Source organism: Macrobrachium nipponense, chromosome 5, assembly GCF_015104395.2.
Source record: "Macrobrachium nipponense isolate FS-2020 chromosome 5, ASM1510439v2, whole genome shotgun sequence".
NCBI lineage: Eukaryota > Metazoa > Arthropoda > Malacostraca > Decapoda > Palaemonidae > Macrobrachium > Macrobrachium nipponense.
Genome location: NC_061107.1, coordinates 107,918,747 through 107,942,446, shown reverse-complemented (window position 1 = coordinate 107,942,446; position 23,700 = coordinate 107,918,747). Strand labels below are relative to the sequence as shown.

The window sequence follows — 23,700 nt, the reverse complement described above, 5'->3', positions numbered from 1 at the left end:
CTGTCGTCTCTTCTCAGCATGTAACATTTCCCCCTGTCGTCTTTCTTTCTAGCAGTTGTAACATTCCCTGTCGTTTTTCTCAGCACTTGAACCCCATTTCCCTAGCCACTTTCTCAGCACTGAACATTTCCCCACCGTCTTTCTCGCATGTAACATTTCCCTTCGTCGTTCGCAAGCACTTTGAACCCATTTCCCTGCCATCTTTCTCAGCACTGAAACATTTCCCCGCCGTCTCTCAGCATGTAAAAGTTCCTGCGCTTTTCTCAGCAATGAAAATTTCCCCGCCGTCTTTCCAAAGCAATTGTAACCCATTCCTGTCGTCACTTTCTCAGCAACTGAACCTTTCCATTTGCCCCATCTTTATCAGCCACTGAACATTTCCCTTTTGCCGTCTTTCTCAGAATGTAAACATGTTCCCTGTAATCTTTCAGCACTGAAATATTTCCCTGCCGTCTTTCTACAGCACTGAAAACCATTTCCCCGCGGTCTTCTCAGGCCATGTAACATTCCTGTCGTCTGTCTCCGCAACTGAAACATTTCCCTTGCCTATCTTTCTTCAGCCAATGAACATTTCCCCACAGTCTTTCTAAGCATTTGTAACCCATTTCCCTGGTTCCGTCTTTCTCAGCCTTTTGTAACATTTCCCGTCGTCTTTTCAGCATGACCATTTCCTGCCATAATTTTCAGCAATTTGAAACCATTTCCCCACCGTCTTTTCAGCAATGAAACATTTCCCTGCGTCTTCTCAGGCATAGTAACATTTCCCTGTCGTCTTTTCAAGGCCACTTTGAAAATTTCCCCGCCGTCTTTTCTAAGCACTGGAACATTTCCCCCGCCGTTTTCTCACCACTTGAACATTTCCCCCCCGCCGTCTTTCTCAGCCCATTTGAACCCATTTCCCCGCCTCGTCTTTCTCAGCCACTGAAACATTGCCCCCTCCGCAGTCTTTGTATCAGCACGAACATTTCCCCGCCGTTCTTTATCAGCACTGAACATTTCCCGCCCCGTCTTTCTCAGCCACTGAAAATTTCCCCGCGTTTCTCTTTCTCAAGCACTGAACCTTTCCCGCCATTTCCCTTTCTCAGCACGAACATTTTCCCTTTGCCATAGCTTTTCAGCATGTAACATTTCCCATGTCGTCTTTCTTTCTCGAACTGAAACCCATTTCCCAGCATCTGTTTCAAGCATTGTAAACCCCATTTCCTGCCCCCTCGTCTTTCTCAGCACTGAACATTTCCCTGCCAGCTTTCCTTTCAGCAAGTAACATTTCCCTGTCGTCTTTCTCAGCACTGAACATTTCCCCGCCGTTTTTCTCAAGCACTTTGAAATTTCCCTGCCATTTTATCAGCATGTAAACATTTCCTGTCGTCTTTCTTCAGCACTGAACATTTCCCCGCCGTTCCCCTTTTTTTTTTCTTTCCCCAACGCACGGAACATTTCCCTTTGCCATCTTTCTCAGCATGTAACATTCCCTCTCGTCTTTCCAAGCACTTTGAACCCATTTCCGACAATTCTTTCGCAAACATGTAACATTTCCCTGTCGTCTTCTCAGCACTGAAACATTTCCGCCGCTCTTTCTCAGTCAGTTAACCCCATTTCCCTGTCGTTTCTTTCTCAGCACTTGGAACATTTCCCCGCCGTCTTTTCTCAGCAACTGAACATTTCCCCTGCCATCTTTCTCAGCACGAACATTTCTCTACGTCTTCTCAAGCATTTGATAACCCATTTCCCTGTCGTCTTTCTCCAGCACTGAAGATTTCTCGCCATTTCCCCTTCTCAGACCTGAACAATTTCCCCACCGTTTCTTCTCAGCATGAACATTTCCCTGCGTAAAATTTCCCTCAGCCACTTTGAAACATGTCACTGCCATCTTTAGAAGCACTGAAACATTTCCCCACCGTCCTTTCTCAGCATTTGTAACATTTCCCTGTTCGTTTCTTCTCGCACTGACATTTCCCCGCCATCTTTCTAGCAATGAACATTTCCCCGCCGGTCTTTCTGAGATGAACATTCCCTGGTCGTCTTTCAGCATGGTACACATTTCCCACTGTCTCTCTCAAGCATTTGTAACCCATTTCCCTGTCCGTCTTTCTCAGCATGTAAAAGCATTTCCCTGTCGTCTTTCTCTAGCACTGAAACATTTCCCCGCCGTTTCTCAAGCATTTGTAACCCATTTCCTAGTCGTCTTTCTCAGCATGTAAAAATTCCCTGTCGTCTTCTCAAAGTACTGAACATTTCCCCACCATCTTTCTCAGCATGAAAATTTCTCTTTGTCGTTCTTTTCAGAATTCGCTAACATTTACCTCTCGTCTTTTTCAAGCTATTTGTCCTTTTTTTTACAATTCCCGCTGTCTTGAGGCAGCACTGAACATTTCCACTTGACATCTTTCTCAGACTGAACATTTCCTGCCATTCTTTCTCAAGCATTTGTAACCCATTTCCCACCGTCTTTTCAGCATTGTTAACCATTTCCCTGCGTTTTCTCAGCCACTGAAACATTTCCCTGCCAATCTTTCTCAGCCATCTTTGAAAACCCATTTCCCCACGTTTCTTCTCAGATGTAACATTTCCCTGTCGTCTTTCTCAGAACTGAAAATTTTCCTGCCATCTTTCTCAGAAACTGAACATTTCACCGCCGTCTTTTCAGCCATGTAACATTTCCCTGTGCTTTCTCAGGCATGAACATTCCCGCCGTCTTTCTCAAGCATTGTAACCCATTTCCCTGTGGTACTTTCTCATCACTGAAAATTTCCCTTTGCCATTTTCCAGCACCTGAACAATTTCCCCCTGCCGTCTTTCTCAGCATTGAACATTTCCTTTGTATCTTCCTCAGCACGAACATTTCCCTGCCGCTTTTCAAAGCACTTTGAACCCATTCCCCGCCGTCTTTCTGCAGCATGTAACATTTTCCCTGTGTCTTTCTCAGCACTGAACATTTCCATGCCATCTTTTCTCAATGCCACTTTGAACCCCCATTTCCCCACCGTCTTTCTCAGGAATGTAACCACTTTCCCTGTCGTCTTTCTAGCATGTAACAGTTCCCCTGTCGTCTTTGCTCAGCACTGGAACCATTTCCCTGCCAATCTTTTGTCTCAGGCACTGAAACATTTCCCCACCGTCGTTAACAGCATTTTGTACATTTCCTGTGTATTTTCAGCACTGGAACATTTCCCGCCGTCTTTCTAAGCACTGAACATTTCCACCGCCGTCTTTCTCAGCAACTGAACATTTCCCCACCGTCTTTCTCAGCAGCTAAACAATTTCCCCGCCGTCTTTCTCAGCATGTAACATTTCCCTGTCGTTCCTTTCTGAGCACTGAACATTTCCCCACCGTTTTTCTCAGAACTGAACATTTCCCTGCCATCTTTCTCAGCCACTGAACATTCCCCGCCGTCTTTCTCAGCAATGAAACATTTCCCCGCGTCTTTCTCAGCATGCTAACCATTTCCCTGTCGTCTTTTCAGCACCTGAACATTTACCCACCGTCTTTCTCAGCAACTGAACATTTCCTCGCCGTCTTTCTCCGCATGTAAATTCCCTGTCGTCTTTCTCAGCACTGAACATTTCCCCACCGTTCTTTCTCAGCACGAAAACATTTCCCTGCCCATCTTTTCAAGCATGTAACATTTCCCCACCGTCTTCTCAGCATGGAACATTTCCCTGTCGTCTTTCTCAGCACTGAACAATTTTCCCTGCCATCTTTCAGCACTGAACATTTCTCCACCGTCTTTCTCAGCATGTAAACATTTCCCTGTCGTTTCTTTCTCGCACTAACATTTCCCTGCCATTTTTCTCAGCACTGAACATTTCCCCGCCGTCTTATCAGCACTGAACATTTCCACAACGTCTTTATCAGCATGTAACATTTCCCTGTCGTCTTTCTCAGCACTGAACATTTCCTCCGCAGTCTTTTCAGCACTGAACATTTCCCTGCAATCTTTCTCAGCAGCTGAACATTTCCCCACCGTCTTTCTCAGCATGTAACATTCCCTGCCATCGTTTCAGCACTGAAAAAATTTCCCCGCCGTCTTTTCCTCAGCATCTGAACATTTCCCCGCCGTCTTTCTCAGCACTGAAAATTTCCCCGCCCCGTCTTTCTCAGTATGTACATTCCCTGCCATCTTTGCAGAACTGAACATTTCCCGTCGTTCTTTCTCAGCACTGAACATTTCCTGCCGTCTTATCTCAGCACATGAACATTCCTCTGCCATCTTTCTCAGCACGAACATTTCCCCGCCGCTCTTTCTCAGCACTGAACATCTCCCGCCATCTTTCTCAGCATGTAAATCATTTCCCTGCCATCTTTCTCAGCATGAACATTTCCACGCGTCTTCTCAGCAGAAAATTCCAAGCGTCTTTCTAGCACTGAAACATTCCCCGCCGTCTTTCTCAGCACTGAACAGTTCCCCTGCATTCTTCTAGCATGAACATTTCCCGCCTTCTTTCTAAGCACTGAACCATTTCCCCGCCGTCTTTCTCAGCACTGAACATTTCCTTGGCCATCTTCTCAGCATGTAACATTTCCTGCCATCTTTCTCAGCACTGACATTTTACCTGCCATCTTTCTCAGCAACTGAACATTTCCCTGCCATCTTCTCAGCATGTAACATTTCATGCCATCTTCTCCGCACTGAACTTTCCCTGCCACTTTCTCAGCACTGAACATTTTCCCGCGCTTTCTCAGCAATGAATTTTTTTCAATTTCCCGCGTCTTTCTCAGCAATGGACACATTTTCCTGCCATCTTCTCAGATGTAACAATATCCCTGTCGCTCTTTCTCACATGTAACATTTCCCTGTCGTCTTTCTCAGCACTGAACATTTCCCTGCATCTTCTCAGCATGTAACATTTTCCTGTCGTCTTTTCAGCACTGAACATTTACCTGTCGCTTTCTCAGAGTACTGAACATTTCCCACCATCTTTCTCAGATGTAACATTTACCTCGTCTTTCTCAGCATGCTAAACATTCCCTGTGTCTTTCCAGCACTGAACATTTCCCCGCATCTTCTCAGAGATACATTTCCATGTCGGTCTTCTCAGCATTGTAAAATTTACCTGTCGTCTTTTCTCCATCACTGAACATTTCCCGAAGTCTTTCTCAAGCATGTAACATTCCCATGTCGTCTTTCTCAAGCACTGAAACATTTCCCGCCGTCTTCTCAGCACTGAACATTTCCCTGCCGTCTTTCTCAGCCACCTGAACATTTCCCTGCCATCTTTCTTAGCAATGTATACAGTTGTGCTCCTTTGTTCGTCTTGTTCTCGGCACTGAACATTTCCCGCTGTCTTCTCAGCACTGACATTTTCACCCGCCCTTCTTTTCTCAGCATTGTAAACATCCCTGTCGTTCTTTCTCAGCACTGAACATTTCCCCGCCGTCTTTCAGCACTGAACATTTCCCTGCCGTCTTTCTCAGCATGTAACAATTACCTGTCGTCTTTCTCAGCAACTGAACATTCCCCGCAGTCTTTTCCGCATGTACATTCCCGTGTCTTTCTCAGCACCCACTTGAACCTTTCCTTGCCATCATTCTCAGCACTGAACATTTTCCCCGTCGTCTTTCTCAGCATGTAAACAGTTTGCACTGTCGTCTTTCTCAGCACTGAACATTCCCCGCCCGTCTTTATCAGCATGTAACATTCCCCGACATTCTTTCTCAGCACGAACATTTCCCCGCCGTCCTTTCTCAGCATGAACATTTCCCCTGCCATCGTTCTCAAGTCACTGAAACATTTCCCTGCCATCTTTCTCAGATGTAACATTTCCCTGTCGTCTTTCCAGCACTGAACATTTCCCCGCCGTCTCTTCTCAGCACTGAAACATTTCCCTGCCCATCTTTCTAAGATGTTAACATTCCCTGTCGTCCTTTCTCAGAATTGAACATCTCCCCGCCGGCTTTCTCAGGCACTGAACATTTCCTGCCATCTTTCTCAGCATGTAAATTTCCCCACCGTCTTCTCAGCACTGAACATTTCCCGCCGTCTTGTCCAGCACTGACACATTTCCCTGCCATCTTTCTCAGCATGTACATTTCTCGTCGTCTTTCTCAAGAAAAAGGCACTGACATTTCCCCCCTGCCATCTTTCTCAGCATTGTAACATTTTCCCTGTCGTCTTTCTCAGCACTGAACATTTCCCCGCCGTCTTTCTCAGCCACTGAACATTTCCCCACCGTCTTTCTCAGCATGTAACATTTCCCTGTCGACGTTTCCCTCGCCACTGACATTTCCCCGCCGTCTTTCTCAGCACTGAACATTCCCTGCCAAATCTTTCTCAGCCAACTTTGAACCCCATTTCCCCACCGTCTTCCTCCGCATGTAAATTTCCTGTCGTCTTTCTCAGCACTGACATTTCCCTGGCACTTTTCTCAGCAACTGAACATTTCCCCACGTCTTTCTCTGCCATGTAAACATTTCCCTGGCCTCTTTTCTCAGCACTGCATTTCCCGGCCATTTCCTTTCTCAGCACTGAAGCATTTCCCACCGTCTTTCTCAGCACTGAACATTTCCCTGCCATTTTTCTTTCTCCCACTGAACATGTTCCCCACCGCTTTCTCAAGCCTGCATTTCCCCTGCCGTCTTTCCTCAGCACTGAACATTTCCCCACCGTCCTTCTCAGCACTGAACTTTCCCTTTGCCGTACTTTCTAGCACTGAACATTTCCCACCGTCCCTTTCTCAGCAAAACTGAAATTTTTTATAATTTTCCCTGCCAGCTTTCTCAGCATGTAACCCTTTCCCTGCCCATCTTTCTCATGCACTGAACATTTTCCCCTGCCAAAGGACCTTCCCCTTTTTTTCTCAGCACTGAACATTTCCCGCCGTCTTTCTCAGCAATGTACATTTCCCTGTCGTCTTTCTCAGCCTTGAACGTTTCCCCTGCCTCTTTCTCAGCATGAACATTTTCCCTGTCGTCTTTCTCAGCACGACATTTCCCCCCTGCCATCTTTCTCAGCACTGACATTTCCCACCGTCTTTCCTCAGCAAAAAATGGGGTAACAGTTCCCTGCATTCTTTCTCATCACTGAAACATTTCCCTGCCATCTTTCTCAGCACTGAACATTTCCCACCGTTCTTTCTCAGCAACTGACCATTTCCCCTGCCATCCTTTCTCAGCATGTACATTTCCCTTTCGGTCTTTTTCCAGCACTGACATTTCTGCCAATCTTTCTCAGCACTTTGAACCCATTTCCCGCCGGTCTTTCCATTTCAGCACTGAACAATTTCCCGCCGTCTTCTCACCTGAACATTTCCCTGCCTATCTTTTCTCAGGCACTGAACATTTCCCCACCGTCCCTTTTCTCAGCTGTCATTTCCCTGTTGTCTTTCTCAGCCTTTGAACCATTTTCCCCGCGTCCTTTCTCAGCACTGACATTTCCCTGCCATCCTTTCTGAGCACTTTGAACCCCTTTCCCCACCGTCCTTTCTCAGCATTAACATTTTCCCTGTCCGTCTTTATCAGCACTGAACATTTCCCTCCATCCTTTCTCAGCACGAACATTTCCCACGTTTCTTTCTCAAGCATGTAACATTTTCCCTGTCCGTCTTTCTCAGCACTGAAACATTTCCTGCCATCTTCTCAGCCTTAAAATTTTCCGCTGCCAATCTTTCTCAGCATTTGTAACCCCATTTTTCCCTGCATTTCTTTCTCAGCACTGGAACATTTCCCCAACCGTCTTTCTCAAGCACTGGAACATTTCCCCTGCCATCTTTCCAGCACTGAACATTTACCCTGCCATCTTTCTCAGCATGTAACATTTCCCTGCCATCTTTCTCAGCACTGAACATTTCCCCACCGTCTTTCTCAGCACTGAACATTTCCCTGCCATCTTTCTCAGCATGTAACATTTCCCTGTCGTCTTTCTCAGCACTGAACATTTCCCTGCCATCTTTCTCAGCACTGAACATTTCCCCACCGTCTTTCTCAGCATGTAACATTTTCCCTGTCGTCTTTCGAGTCACAAATTCCCTGCCATCTTTCTCAGAACATTTCCGCCGTCTCGTGTAACATTTCCCTGTCGCTTTCCAGCACTGAACATTTCCCTGCATCTTTCTCGCATGTAACAGTCCCTGTCGTCTTTCTCAGCATGAAATTTCCCCCCGTCTTTCTCAGCAATGAACATTTCCTGCCATCTTTCCTCGCATGTTTACTTTCCCCTTCGTCTTTCCCCCAGCACTTGATCGCCTTTCTCTTTCCCCCCCCACTTTGTAACATTTCCCTGCATCTTTCTCAGCACTGAACAGTCACCGTCTTTCCCTCAGCACCCCTGAAACATTTCACCGTTTCCCCTTTCTTTCAGCACTGACATGTTTCCCACGCGTTTCCCCTTTCTCAGCATGTAACATTTCTCGTCGCCTTTTCTCAGCAACTTTGAACATTTCCCTGCCATCTTTCAGCACTGAACCCCATTTCACACAGTCTTTCTCAGCACTGAACATTTCCCACCGTTCCTCTCAGCATGTTTAACATTTCTGTCCATTTCCCCTTTCTCAGCATTTCCCCTGACATTTCCCCGCCGTCTTTCTCAGCACTGAACATCGCCATCTTTCTCAGCACTGAACATTTCCCCTCCCCATTTTGTCTTTCTCAGCATGTTAACATTTCCCTGTCGTCTTTCTCAGCACTGGAAACATTTCCCCGCCGTCTTTCTCAGCACTGAAACATTTCCCCTGCCATCTTTCCCTCAGCATGAACCCATCCCTGTCGTCTTTCTCAGCACTGAACATTTCCCCGCCGTCTTTCTCAGCACTGAACATTTCCCTGCCATCTTTCTCAGCATGTAACATTTCCCTGTCGTCTTTCTCAGCACTGAACATTTCCCCGCCGTCTTTCTCACCACTGAACATTGGACATTTCCCTCTCATCTTTCTCAGCACGGAAAATTACCCCGCCGTCTTTCTCAGCACTGAACATTACCCCCCTGTCTTTCTCAGCTCTGAACAATTCCCCGCCATCTTTCTCAGCACTGAACATTACCCCTCTATCTTTCTCAGCACTGAACATTACCCCACCATCTTTCTCAGCACTGAACATTACCCCCCTGTCTTTCTCAGCTCTGAACAATTCCCCGCCATCTTTCTCAGCACTGAACATTACCCCTCTATCTTTCTCAGCACTGAACTTACCCCACCCTCTATCTTCTCAGCTCTTGAACAATTCCCCGCCATCTTTCTCAGCACTGAACATTACCCCTCTATCTTTCTCAGCACTGAACATTACCCCGCCATCTTTCTCATCACTGAACATTTCCCCGCCATCTTTCTCAGCACTTAATATTTCCCCGTCGTCTTTTTCAGCAATGAAAATTTCCCCGTCATCTTTCTCAGCACTGAACATAACCCTGTCGTCTTTCTCAGCACCGAACATTTCCCCGCCGTCTTTCTCAGCACTGAACATTTCCCTGCCGTCTTTCTTAGCACAGAAAATTACCCAGCCGTCTTTTTCAGCACGGAAAATTACCCAGCCGTCTTTCTCAGCAAGGAAATTTCCCCACCGTCTTTCTCAGCACGGAAAATTACCCGGCCATTTTTCTCAGCACAGAACATTTTCTCGTCATCTTTCTCAGCACTGAACATTTCCCCGTCCTCTTTCTCAACATTGAAAATTTCCCTGTCATCTTTCTGAGCACTGAACATTTCTCTGCCGTCTTTCTCAGCGCTGAACATTTCCCCGTCGTCTTTCTCACCACTGAACATTTCCCCGTCATCTTTCTCCCCACTGAAAATTTCCCTGCCGTCTTTCTCTGACCTCTTTGTGGTTATGAGACCTGGGTTCGTTTCCTGGTACCAGACAACACAATTTCTTCAAATTTCTTTGAACTTGGATCTTCAGGCTTTGTAGTAACAAGCGTGTTCCAGCCGTCTCGCCAACAGAAACAATCGGACAGGGTTTACCTGACCAGTTTCTTGGGTTGTCGTTACACCCACTCCATTGTTTTATCATCAGTAGGACTGAAGGGGGATACAGAGTGGTATCCGAAATTCTCTCCCAGTCAGTTTTAACCTTGTATAATATATATATATATATATATATATATATATATATATATATATATATATATATATATATACACATTACCGAGGTTCCAACCTCGGTATATTTTAAAAGGGAAAATATGTTGGTGGTGATGTTTATGGGATTGTGGAAAGGGGAGGTACTAACCACAAATATAAAGGTGTTTTATCGGAGGATATTGAGTTCATGCTCGGTTCAATGACTGGTAAAAGTCAAATTGAGGGAAGTGAGAAAACCTACCGGTCTTCTTTTAGCCAGGGTGCTTCTTTGGTTTTCTGTGATAGCCCTAGAGTTTTCTTTTTTTCTATGGGTTCAGTGGACAATTGCTTGACATCTACGTGAGTCACAGATGTTACAGGTGTCACGGGAACATTCAACAGTGCCATTGGCTTTTCTTTTCCCCTTTTGGACGTTAGCCATTGCTGACATAAGTTTTTTTTTATCACGAGCAAATTTGAATTTATATTTCTCTCAGAACAGTTTGTGTAGATTTTTAATATCTCAGTTCGTGACTTGGAATCATTGTTCGGGAATGCGTTTATAATTTCAGCCATTTGATGCTGCAAAGAGATTTAGGGGAGAAGTTATGTAGTGTACATTATGTAGTGTACATAATGGCACCACATTTTTTTTCTGGATATATGTTCCGGAAATTGTTGGCCTCTTGCACAATACCCTTGGTGTTTGTTTAGTTTTTCTGATGGTGTTGCAGAGCCAATATCCGATGAGGTGTCAGTTTTTCTTTTCCTCTCTCTCTCCTTTTTCCCGAGTTCGTGAGCATATGTCGCAAGGTATGACAAGTATATGGCACTTGTGCTTTTTTTTTTTTTTAAGTTGTCGAGTGTTTCGGCAAATATTTCTTAGTGTTTATCATATGAGAAATAGGTTTTGCTCATGGTTGTGTTTGTGGCAAGTATGCCAGAGATAGGAAACTTGATTAAGTTTCTGGCGGCCTGTGCCGAAGTGAATATGAGGAAGCCTTTGTTTAGACAATTCGGATTTGTGGTTTCGTTATAATGAGTTATGGCACTCTGATGATTTTTTTCTAGAATTCCTTGGCAATTTTTTGCCAAGTTTTTGCCCTTCTCAGCAGTTATGCTAAGCAGAGAGTTTACAGTTTTTGACGGTATTATTGAGCTCCTTACTGATGCTTTTCGAGGTTATTTTACTGGCACAGTTTTTAGAGTTTGATTATGAGGAGCATTAGAGGTATAATATTTTGGCCATGTGGTATTTTTTTTTTGTCCAATGCTCCAGAGTTTAGGCCTATGGTGGAAAGAACTATGTTTTAGTTCGCTGTTTTGGATTCAGTTATTTTTGCAGTTATTTTGGTGCAAATGGAAACCTTTGTGAGAGAAGATATGTGGCAATATTTTCAAGTGTATCAGCTAGATGCTTTGAGTGCATTTTTCGGGAACAGAGTTTCTTTTTTGATTACCCTGCTTGGAGGTGTGATGATATTTTTTGGGTACTTGGTTTTTATTCCGCAGTGGATGCTAGTGAAATGGAGAGGGGAATATTTTTATTGCCTGAGTGGTATCATTATTAATATGGTGATATGTGGGTGGTTGTTTAATATTATTACTGAAGATTTTTTTTTCTTTGGGGGAGGGGGGGGGGGGGGGGGCTGCTAAATTTTTCTTTTGTGGCTATAATCTTTGGTGGTGGATTTCTTATGGTTATGATTTTTGGTGGTGATCTGTCGTTGTGGTTCCTTTTGGTGTTGTGGCTTTTGGGGGGGACGGCGCTACTGCATTGTGGTTTTATGAGTCCCTATGGAGGTGTATTTTTATATTCACCAGTGGTTATTTTTGGTGGTATATAATTGCTGAATTGTGGTTTACTGTGGTTATATCCAGAATAGGTGGTAATGTGGTTTTATATACTTGGGGTAGTATCACGGGGGAGTTATGTTTTTAAGGGCAATTTTTTGGGCACGTTTGGTGCTATCCTAAAGATAATTTTGTGAAATGTGGTTATATAGTGTTGGTATAGAATTTTTGGGGTAATTTGGAGAATAATGGTTTCTGATGTGGCAAGTCTGACTGGACAAATTTAGAGTGCAGTTCAAGCACATGAAGTGTTCATAGGTGGATTTTTGCTGATAATGCTGTGAGGAGTCTGGTTGCTGATTTGTTCCTTTTGGAGTTGATTACTCGGAGATTTGCACTATTTTCAGAGATGCTGATTATGGCATTCCACGGAGATGTATGTAAGGGGTCGTTTCTGGTCGATGAGATATGTTGCGGTAGCAAATTCCGTAACGATACATACTGCATTTATGGGGGAAAGCGTTGGATTTTATGTTTTTTTTTTTTTTTCTCTGTGTACGTTCTGTAATGGGGAAAGTTCACTTATTGATATGTTTGGGTTCTTACTGATTTTGTGGGTTAATGAAATATCAGAGCTCGAGAGAACATTTTTAGTGATAATTTGGGGCTGGCTTTGTTACGTTTTTTTTTTTTTTTTTTCTGGGAGGGGGGGGGGGGGGCGCTCATTTTCTTTTTTACACAGGGGAGTAATGGTGAGTTTAAAATGTAAGGACAGTAGTCTGTAGAGTTTTTGTGATTTCTCATTTTGCTAGTTGTGGTGGTTTGTGTTAATTTATGTATGGGGTTGGCGAGTCTTTTTTTTGTATATTATTGGAGAATTTAATATTTTCTTTATAGGGTTATAGTTGGTCTTTTATATATATCATTAATAGTGATTTAGGATTTAGCTGACAGCTCTATGACTGTCGATTCGGACCTTAAGTAACCTATGTGTCGATCCAATATAGGTTCCTCGATTACATCGAGGACAAGTAAATTTGTAAATAACACACGAGGTCATCAATGGATCCAAACGGTCCTTGAAGCTGAAAAGACTACCGATATTCAGTGGGTTTGTGGGTATAATTTTGGTTTTCATGGCAGGGAGATGACCAGATATTAAAGCGTGGAGTTCCTTATAAAAAGTTGTATTGTGAATAAAAGGAAGGCTGGCATAGAACGGTAATTTAGGAACGTGAGGAGTAGGGTGACGTGGAACAAAAATATTATTTAAAAATTTGGAGACATGCTTTAAGAACAACTGGGTGGGAAAGCAGTTGCTGTTAAAATATTTTTGCAAGAACGTGACTTCGTTGTGAAAAGATTGCCAACTGGAAGACAAAGCAAAGGCTCGGTGAAGCATGGTTAATAAGGCATTAATCTTAAAATCAAGAGAACAAAAACTATAAAAATTTGTACCAAGACCAGTGAATGTCTTTTCTAAAAACGGAAGTTAAGAAGCCTTGATAGGAGCGTGTAATTAAATTATCTAAAAAAGGCAACTGATTGATGGTTTCGTGTTCAATGGTGAATTTGATGTTAGGGTGAAATGAGTTGATGAAAGTTAAAAACCTCTCGACGGCAAACCGACTTCTAAAGAGTGCAAACGTGTCGTCAACATACCGTTTATAAAATAGTGGATTGTAACTATGGGGACACGGATCAAGCATTTGCTCTTCCAGCGAGCACATGAAGATACCGGCAAAGATGGGTCCAAGAGAAGAGCCCATAGCCATACCATCAATTTACGAGTAAGAACAACCATTAAAAACAAAAACGGTGTCACGCACCGCCAGATGTAAAAGTTTCCTAAAATCGTTCTTACAGAACCCGTTAAAAAGAGACTCATCCGTAGGAAAAAGCTTACTTAAAATAATATCAATGGTCTGTTGTACAGATACATTTGTAAATAAAGACTCTAGCTCATAGCTTACCATAATAAGGTCCGAGTCCTGAGCCAGAATGGAATTTTTGAACTCGTATGAATTCTTTAGGTTATAAGAATTTTCAGCCAGGGGGGTAAGAATGGGAACCAGATATTTTGCCAGTTTGTAATTGGCGTTATTATAAGACGCTAAGATAGGATGGATAGGAACATTATCTTCATGGGCCTTCGGAAAGCCGTACATTGAACCATACGATGAGCCTGAGCTGTATAGGGACTGATAAGGATTTTCAGTGATAATGCCACTGTATTTCAAGCTTTTCAGAAATCGATTAATACGATCTTCTATTTTAAACAGCGTTGAAAATTCAGGAGTTCCTAACTTCTGGAACTTTGAGTTATCATTTAAAATTATTTCCACCTTAGAAATATAATCATCCTTGTTAAGAATACAACTCCTTTACCCTTGTCTGGACGGGTAATAATAATGTCCTTATTTTTTGCAAGCGATTTGAGAATATTCATGTCTTCCTTTTTTTAAAAAAGGAGCCCAATATGTAGACAATTTAGTATAAGTTTTATGTGCTAGGCCTTGAAGTTTTGATCCAAAGTTAGGGACATCAAAGTTGAGAACAAGGTTGATCAACCTGGAAAACAGGAACTTTAGACTTCCAAAAAAAAAATGTACAAATGAGGGTCTGTAACATGGCAAAGCAAAATCCAAACCAAGAGAAATTTACTTGTCCTCGATGTAATTGAGGAACCTATATTGGATCGACACATAGGTTACTTAAGGTCCGAATCGACAGTCGGAGAGCTGTCAGCTATAGAACTGGCACTAAGCTTTCGGATCCCGAATTTTCCAACATAAGGGATCATAACGATAAATGTAGGTATTCTATTCAGTAAAAGGACTTTAAGGTTTTGGACAGAGCTTCCAATCATAAGGTTTTAACAATTAGTGAATCATTGTTTATTAAAAAGCTGGTCCCATCACTGAACACCCATGCCACGTCTACACCTCTCTACCTCTCGTGAACTGTTTACGTTTTTTGTTAGTCCTTCCTCTGTCTTCACACTCAAAGGTTGGTCCTTATTTGTATTTTTAACTGTGATTATTTTATTGTACCTTACATTGTGTATTTTAGTATTGTAGCTTAATTTTATTGTACCAATTAGATATTGCTACTTTTTAGCTGGCTGGCTTCGAAACGTTGCAACTTGATAAATATGAGCTCCTTGACCTGTTCATGTTCTTTCCCTGCCTTCATTGTATAGATGGGTTTAGAGAAACCTCCGCCTGTTGAATAAATATATATATACATATATATATATACACACACACACACACACACACACACACACACACACACACACATATATATATATATATATATATATATATATATATATATAACACTACTGTGGCTTTTAACTACCAATAATGATAATAATCAGATCTGATAATTCTGTGATTCTTCCAATACAAAATGTACTCAAGAACGTGAGACTACAAGAAAACTGTGATGCGCTTATATTTACATCCATTTAAGCACTGACGGTGTTGCTTTCACCTTCATTTTACGATACTTTTTCTACGCCTTGAATTGAAGTGAATTGAATTGAATACAGAATTTAGGCAAAGAGCCAAGCACTGGAACCTACGCATGCGGTCATTCTGGGATGAAACGGAAATTGAAAGTAAAAGGTTTGAAAGGTGTAACAGGAGGAAAACATCGCAGCTGCACTATGAATCAATTGTTAAAAGAGGGTGGAATAAGATGGAAGACAGATAATATGAAAGGAGATACAGAGAAAGAAACGAAAGGGGTTGCAGCTATTTTCGTCTTTTCCACATAAGCTTATTCCGTTCAGTGAAAACGTGCAGAGTGCGAAAATATCCCTTCTATTCCATGAAAGTGAAGGGATATATTGAATACTAATTTTGATGTATATAATTATACGGAGTGCGTTTCCATATGATGATAGTAAACAACGGTGCTTTTATGCTTGCTGTCGTCAGATCTGGCTCAGCTGTGGCACGGCCTACCCTTCCTAAAGCATGAACGGTCAAGTCAGCCTTCCGTAATTGTTATAAAACAGTTCTCTTTGACGGTGTTGGTACACATAAGTTCATTAACGTTATATTATGAAGGCCAAACCGTCACTTCAATCTTGCATAACTAAATAGCTGATGGTTCTTCATTAAAGGTTGTTATTCACGTATCCAAGGTGAATAATAATGTATAAAAATCTACTTGATTCTGATGAACGGAAAATGCTAAACCTGCTAAAAAATATGTATCGAAATGTCTAAGTAACAGACAAAATACCTTTCGAGGGAAATCTGTCCTTTATGTATTTGTTTTGAATGACAACCAATATAGAACACAGTCGGAAGTAAGTACGCTTCGATCTGAAGGGGCTAGTTGTGTCCCATATCATTATATAACATATAAACCTCGATAGCTTAAACGAATTACTTGAGAGAGAGAGAGAGAGAGAGAGAGAGAGAGAGAGAGAGAGAGAGAGAGAGAGAGAGAGAGTTTCTCTCTGAATGTATCGGGTCATGAAGTCTCCTGTCTGAAAGTCACTAGCGTATTCTTTCTATTACTCAGTCTTTTCATTTCTCTCTCTGTTTCTTACTATCAGTACTGTGTAACTAAAATATTAAATAAATTTTCGTTAGTAAGTCATAAGCGACTGTTAACTGAGTGTGGCAGGTTTCTTCGGTTTCTGAAGATCAGCCACATTCTGTTTCTTCACCAGAAATATCCCACAAACGTTTCCCCCACAATCCCTTCAACACCAAGCTCCTGAGCAACATTAAGGCAATTAGAAGAGACTAACCTCAAGTGTCTTCCACTTAAAACATGGCGATGCACAAGATCAAATAACCTGGAATGTCTCTCGAACAGGGTTAATGAAGAACATTGACTAAGGGGTGTACAATTCTGCATAAGAATGAGAGGGAATTATGATCTCATTATTGTCTTGAAATGGACAGACATATTCCAGTAACGTTACTAGTCATTAATAAGGACGCAATCGAATCAGGAGATATTTAACAATGTTGCTGACTTGAGAACAGCGTTATTTTTACGCAGAGTCACAGATGGCAAGAAAGAAATAAGATACTGATTCTGATTTCAAAATGTACGGAAACATTCTAGGAACTGATTTTTAACACTTGCATAAGTTTAAAGACAGATGAACGAGATATCAAGAGATTGCAGATGATATTTACATAAAGGCACACTAGCTGTATGCGATGACCATTATTAGAAAAGGAACAAACTACGAATTGACCAGTTAAGCATAATATCTGATCTCGACTAAAGAGATGGAATTCGATGTTCATGGCTGTGAGATAAAGACCAAACATTTCCTCATATCTTTCCTTCCGGATATCTGGTCACCGCATAAAAAATCCTAAAAGTTGAAGAAAGCAAGGAATTAAGCATTCAATGTGAAATGCTTCGTTGCAGCCATCAGCAATTGCGCATTATCCTAGGACAATAAGAATTCTGGACTTCTCAACAGCAGAATCCGAGTTAGATTCTTGAGGATATGAGAACAAAACCGCCGAGATTTTCTTCACATAATTCCTTTCGGAATATGCATTATTAAGTTCTCATATACAAACATGAATAAAAAGTTGACGAACGCAGGATATTAAGAAAGCCGTGCAGCAAATATGAACATGTTTGCGCTAGATCCGATTATCGTAAGTCGCAATATAACAGCTTCACTCCGGCAGTTAGCTGAAGTTTCCATTGCGTCACCAAGGTGAGGGTGTGAGGGTGCGCTGATTCGGCTTGGATACGTTGCCAATCAACAGCTTCATGTACACATAGGACGTAATCAATAACTTACTTAGCCTCGTTGGCATCTGCATGGCAGGGTGTAAGAATCCGCTTCTCAAGGAAACACACTTCCTTTGGCAAGTCTCTTCACTTTGCCTCTGCAAATGTCCTCAGATAAAAGACGTGACCAAAATGGCGAGGAAAGCAGAAAATTCAGTTCCTTTGGGGGTCAATATGAGCATAATTATATTTTTGAAAGTTCTCATATTCATATTCATAACCACAGGCATTTTCCATTTCAACCGGCAACATTGGTTTTCAGTTTGTTACGACGCTGTAGGCAGATTCACGTTTTTTTTTATTTATTTATTTATTTTTTTTTTGACAGACCATCAAAGTTGTTATTTGACTTAGCCGAGAGATCTTAATGTCACATACAGTTAAGCTGCTTTACACACACCTAAGTCACCATTTTTTTTCCCCACTGGGAGGGATGTACGCAACAAACGCAGGTACAGACTTCCGATTTCTCAGGAAGGCGAGATACTGGTCCCCCGGCTGTGCGTAACAACCTCAAGGGATTTTTCCCTAATATGGTAATAACGAATGAGATTCTGAAGGGTAACCTTCCATAAACTCTAATTCCAGGGAAATTTCCATTATTCCCTCAGTAATTACACCCCAAGAACGAGTGACGAAATACGGCCAGCCAAATTAACATTTAGCATGCATTCATAAACGAATAGCAATTATCCCTTCTAACATGTCCTTGTAGTTCACGTGACTAGCTTCCAATTTCTGTAGGCTTCAACTTGTCAACAAAACAAAACTCTGAGGGTTGGTGGCTTGCTTTGGAAAGAGCCCAATCTTTTGCACGAACAATAATACGCTACTGCCTTCCATGTTTAAAGCTCAATCTCACTGTATATGTTTAAGGGGAAAAGACAAAAACCACTAATAATAAGAGATATGCCTCAGCGTATGATAAATAACTTAATCTAAATGTTCCAACATAGAACATTTTGATAAACAAATCCTTTTTCGTTAACAATTGCACTCTTTCTTTTGAGGTAGGTTCCGCAACCTTTAGAGTAAATAGTCTTATCCAAAACTGGAACATCACTCTAGCTATGGAAGCTTACAGGTTGGCCGACGGTTGCTTAGGCCTTAGAGGTAAGTGCAATACCAGACAACCTCATTCTGTCCCCTAGGTGAAGCTTTGCACCAGGTTACTGTTCTTCCTCTTCCCCTTGACTGACCTATCAAGATAAAATAAAGTCCATAAAAAAATCGACATAATGTTCCATCTATCAGAGAGTTGCAGCATTTTATACGTCACCCTCATTTAAATTTATTACAACCCTAAATCTTTATCATTTATTCGTTTCTCAATTCAATTTGGAAGATACTTTTTTTATCAATACCATCTTCTGTCAAGTCTGTTTACAACAGCAGATATAACCGGCGTTGTTTGGGGACAGTACACATTAAGTAAATTTATCTTAAAGACATATCTAAGTATATATGTATATATATATATAATATATTAACACACACACACACACACACACACACATATATATATATATATATATATGTGTGTGTGTGTGTGTGTGTGTATACATACATACATACGTATACATATAATATATATATATATATATATATATATATATATATATTATATATTCATGAATAATTATCACATCACCGTGATTCATATAAATTATTCGAGCTACAAATGTCCTTTAATACCTAATTCGCACTACCTCGGCATTGATATATTTTAATGTATGTAAACTTAAGGGGAATTTTGTTGTTGTCAACTTAAAAAATTTCCTTTGGTTTAAATATATGAAAATATAACAATTCCGAGGTAGAGTGAATTAGATATTAAAGGTCATTTGTAGCTCGAATAATACATTATATATATATATATTATTATATATATATATATATATATATATATATATATATATTATATATATAGCCATGTCACATTTCCGTGATTCATATACATATATCGAGCTACAATATCCTTTAATATCTAATTCGGTCTACCACGGAATTAATATATTTTCATATATGCTTAACTGAAGGGAATTTTTTCTCGATAATAGACTTGCCTGGACCAAGGCGCGAACCCATGGATCCTTTCAAATCCAGGAACGCGGTGGTGTAGTAGGTAAAAGCTTCACTGACGTTCCTGGATTTGAAAGGATCCATGGGTTCGCGCCCTGGTCCAGGCAAGTCTATTATCGAGAAAAAATTCCCCTTCGGTTAAGCATATATGAAAATATATTAATTCCGAGGTAGAGCGAATTAGATATTAAAGGACATTGTAGCTCGATATATATATATATATATATATAGTATATAATATATATATATATATATATACATACATATATACATACATACAGACATATAAATAAATATATATATACATATATATGTATATATATATATATATATATATATATATATATATATATATATATATATTATATATATATATATAGGGCTCAGATTTTGAGTTTTGATTGTATGAGAGGAAAGATGTCCCTGTTCAGGATATTTAGCATACAAAAAGTTGAATTTTTCGTAAATTACTGGAAAGATTTCCCACAAGCAAATGATATATATATATATATATATATTATATATATATATATATATACATACATACTAATACATACATACAGACATATAAATAAATATATATATACATATATATGTATATATATATATCTATATATATATATAATATAATAATATATATATTTCACACATATATACAGTACATATTGCACGAGTGTGATTAAGGAGCATACTTTAATAGATGAAAGCATAAACCTGAATACATTTGCAAATTAGTTCTATGGATATGTTACAAATACATCAACTGCATTTCTTCTTCCTATTCTGCTGCCTTTTCCATAACATCGCTTCAATGTCATTTATAACCTCCAGCGAAACTGGTGATAAAAGGTAAACGAAATGAAGGGGCGATGGAGAGGAGAGCATTAAAGAGAAATATACCAGAGGGGAGAGAGAGAGAGAGAGAGAGAGAGAGAGAGAGAGAGAGAGGGAGGGGGGAGGCCACCTGTTGATGGAGCTACTACTAGTAGTCTCAGTCAGCTCTTGGAGGTCAGTGAGGAACGTCTGTCGGAGTCGCACCTTCGTACAGGTGAGTTAAAAGTTCTGTCCTATTTTCGTCCTGTAATTAAATTGCAAATCACCTGCAGGTGGAAATACGGAAAGATGAAGAGAGTGAGTGATATGTCGAGTTTCCCAAAGTGTGCCTGTAACAAAATCTCACGTACGGCAGTGTGAGGTTTTATTAATTTTGGATAAATCCAGTTTATGCATAGATCGCTTATCAGTGAATTACAGATAAAAATTAATAAGTGCGTTTATACATAAGTGCATTTGTATTCTTGAATTTATGTCTAACATCGTATGCCATGTCATTTTTATGATCACTTCCACTGAACTGATAATATTAACACTGGTCATACCTTCGTCGCGACGAAATATTTTCTCCAAAGAATGAAGAACACTGCGAGTGCGATCGTCTCCGATATTTTGGATAATCTATTCTCCTTGTTGACAGTGACTACCTCTAATATCTCGATTGTGATGATCTCTTACATTTGTAAATCATCAGAATATTTCCTTATCGTTTGCTAATCTCCCAAGGCAACGAAAAGAGCAAGTAGGGACATAATACTTCTAAAGAATATCGATCTTTGTTCAGGATCTCCATCACCCTATGGTAATAAATGAAGGGGAAGGGCATTGTGGACGTCCCGACAAAGGTTTGCGGATAACAGCACCACCGAAACGAAATAATGGTCAGCTAGCAGAGCACACCCTCTAGGAAGTTTATAAAGGTCCTTCCCAACGAATATCGAACCAAAATCTTCCCTGTAAGCTCACTGCCCAGTTTTGGCCCTTACACATCCTATCAAAAAAGGGCTACATCTAGATCCGTTTTCATACCTAATTCTAACACACTTTGGTCTGATACCAGCAGGTTTTCCCACAACATCTCGAGAAAATGCTTGTGAATACCTTAACCCTTAGAAAAAATACATAGCCTGTACTTTTTCTCCAAATTTTACTCCGATGCACTTGAAATAGTTTCCTCGTACTCAATCCGACCATGATATCATTTGCTTGTGGGAAATCTTTCCAGTAATTTACGAAAAATTCAACTTTTTGTATGCTAAATATCCTGAACAGGGACATCTTTCCTCTCATACAATCAAAACTCAAAATCTGAGCCCTATCAAAATCGTACAGCAACATTTATCAAATATAATAACTATTAAGGCAATATTTACCGAACCCTTTTAGCAGACAAACTATTTTCATTATTTAATGACAATAACCCTCAACATGATCAAAGTGAAATCTATAATTGGAGCCTTATTCAGTGAATAAACTCATTACCATTTTCTAGTAATGTCACCACATGAATTTCATAACCTATTCTGTAACCCAGATGTTTATCCTTCAAGGGTTAAATACTCGGTCAATTTAATCAACAGTGAATCTCTTTGTTACCTGTCAATATGCAAGGGATACCCCTAATATAGCGCTACCATTACAATGTATCAGTGTAGATAGGACACAAAAACACACAACCGCCTATCAGGCATTTTAACCACTGAAAATCAGTGACCTTGACCTCTGACTTTTCAAAGCTAATATCTAGTAAGATCTATTAGGAAGTTATAGTAAAGCATCACCATTAAAAGCTTTTAGTGTGAAAAGGGCACCATAATTATTTAACTGGCTGTGAAACTCTTCAACTGTCGGTAAACTGTGAATTTGAACCTTAAATAATCAAACTGTAGTCTTCGTACGTCATCGATCCTAAGGGGAATTTTCATTATCAAATGTCAATAGGCGAGGAATGTACAACTGGATGCACAGCAACTAACACAGATATGTAATTGTGACCTTTAACTTGAATTTACTGATCCAAGTGGATTTTTTATGTTGTACTTTATTCATACGAAAAAGGAGGCAACCCATTTAATTGTTTGTTACTTTGTTTTGCATGGAACCAGTGGTTATTCAGCCACGGGACCAACGGCTTTCCGTGAATTCCGAACCACGTCGAGAGTGAACTTCTATCACCAGAAATACACATCTCTGACCTCTCAATGGAATGCCCGATAATCGAACTCGCGGCCACCGAGCTGGCTGGCCAAGACCATACCGATCACGCCACAGAGGCACTGCAACCCATTTAAGCCAATGCACATGTGTTACGTCGATCACTAACTACACTTGATCGCAACAGTTAATCAAACCAGAATGACTATTTTCCTCAAGTCTATAATTACTGTTTAGCTATCGTGTTAGTGTTATATGGCAACTTCAAAGCTTTAAAAGGGCTATTCAGCTGCTATTAATAAAGCCCACCTTTTAGAGTGAGATTTCAATATTTATAATAAAAACGCTGTGAATTATCTTTATTACTGTTATATTACTATTATTATCAATACTGTTATTATTACTAGCATAACATAAAAAAACAGAGACGTAACTTAGCGGGGGGGGGGGGGGGGGGTTCCTTTTATATTATATTATAATTAATATTATATTATATTATATACTATATAATTATATATATTATATATATACTTATAATATTATATCTCTATCTATATATATATATTTAAAGGGAATTTTAAAGTTAAGATTTTGGCTGGTAACTAAAGGCAGACCACGAGAATATTTACAGTCGGTCCTTAATCATGGCCGGTGCAGTTCGTGAGCTTCGCTCTCCGGCAGGGGACATTTCAAAAGGGAGCCGCAGAGCTAATAGGAGTTCCTTCCACGGATGGCCATTTGGAGCATAGGGCAAAAATAATCTTTTGCTTTTAAAAGTTAGAAATAAAAGCACAAATTTTACTGCTGGAATAGGTTCATACATCCCTGTAGTTATACTTCCGCTAGCTTGTAAATGACAGAAATGCTTTGGATATTCACCAAGTATTTTGGAACGACTAGATGAGAGAGAAGTTGAGAAATTAGGATGGGCCACACGGAGGGTAAATCTGATCACTATTTGGTTGAAGCAATCATTCAAGCAGATTGAAGTTAAACGTATTAGAGATTGACAAGGAGGTATTGAAAAGAGCGTCTACGGAGGGAATAGATGAAATA

At 40.5% G+C, this 23,700-nt stretch overlaps 2 protein-coding genes across 3 annotated transcripts in view; one reads left to right on the top strand and one right to left on the bottom strand.

Moving 5' to 3' along the window:
- Positions 1-9,139: 9,139 nt before the first annotated feature.
- Positions 9,140-23,700, bottom strand: part of LOC135215887 (uncharacterized) — a 16,058-nt gene continuing 1,497 nt past the window's right edge. The window contains exons 2-3 of the mRNA XM_064250841.1: positions 9,517-9,777; positions 9,140-9,409 (exon numbers count right to left, since the gene is read on the bottom strand). Coding sequence (XP_064106911.1) covers positions 9,140-9,409; positions 9,517-9,777 — 531 coding nt within the window. The remainder of the gene's footprint in view (positions 9,410-9,516; positions 9,778-23,700) is intronic.
- Positions 20,647-23,700, top strand: part of LOC135215573 (oxytocin receptor-like) — a 275,103-nt gene continuing 272,049 nt past the window's right edge. For both annotated transcript variants that reach the window (XM_064250432.1, XM_064250431.1), the window contains exon 1: positions 20,647-20,704. The gene's annotated coding sequence lies outside the window, so the exon portion shown is untranslated. The remainder of the gene's footprint in view (positions 20,705-23,700) is intronic.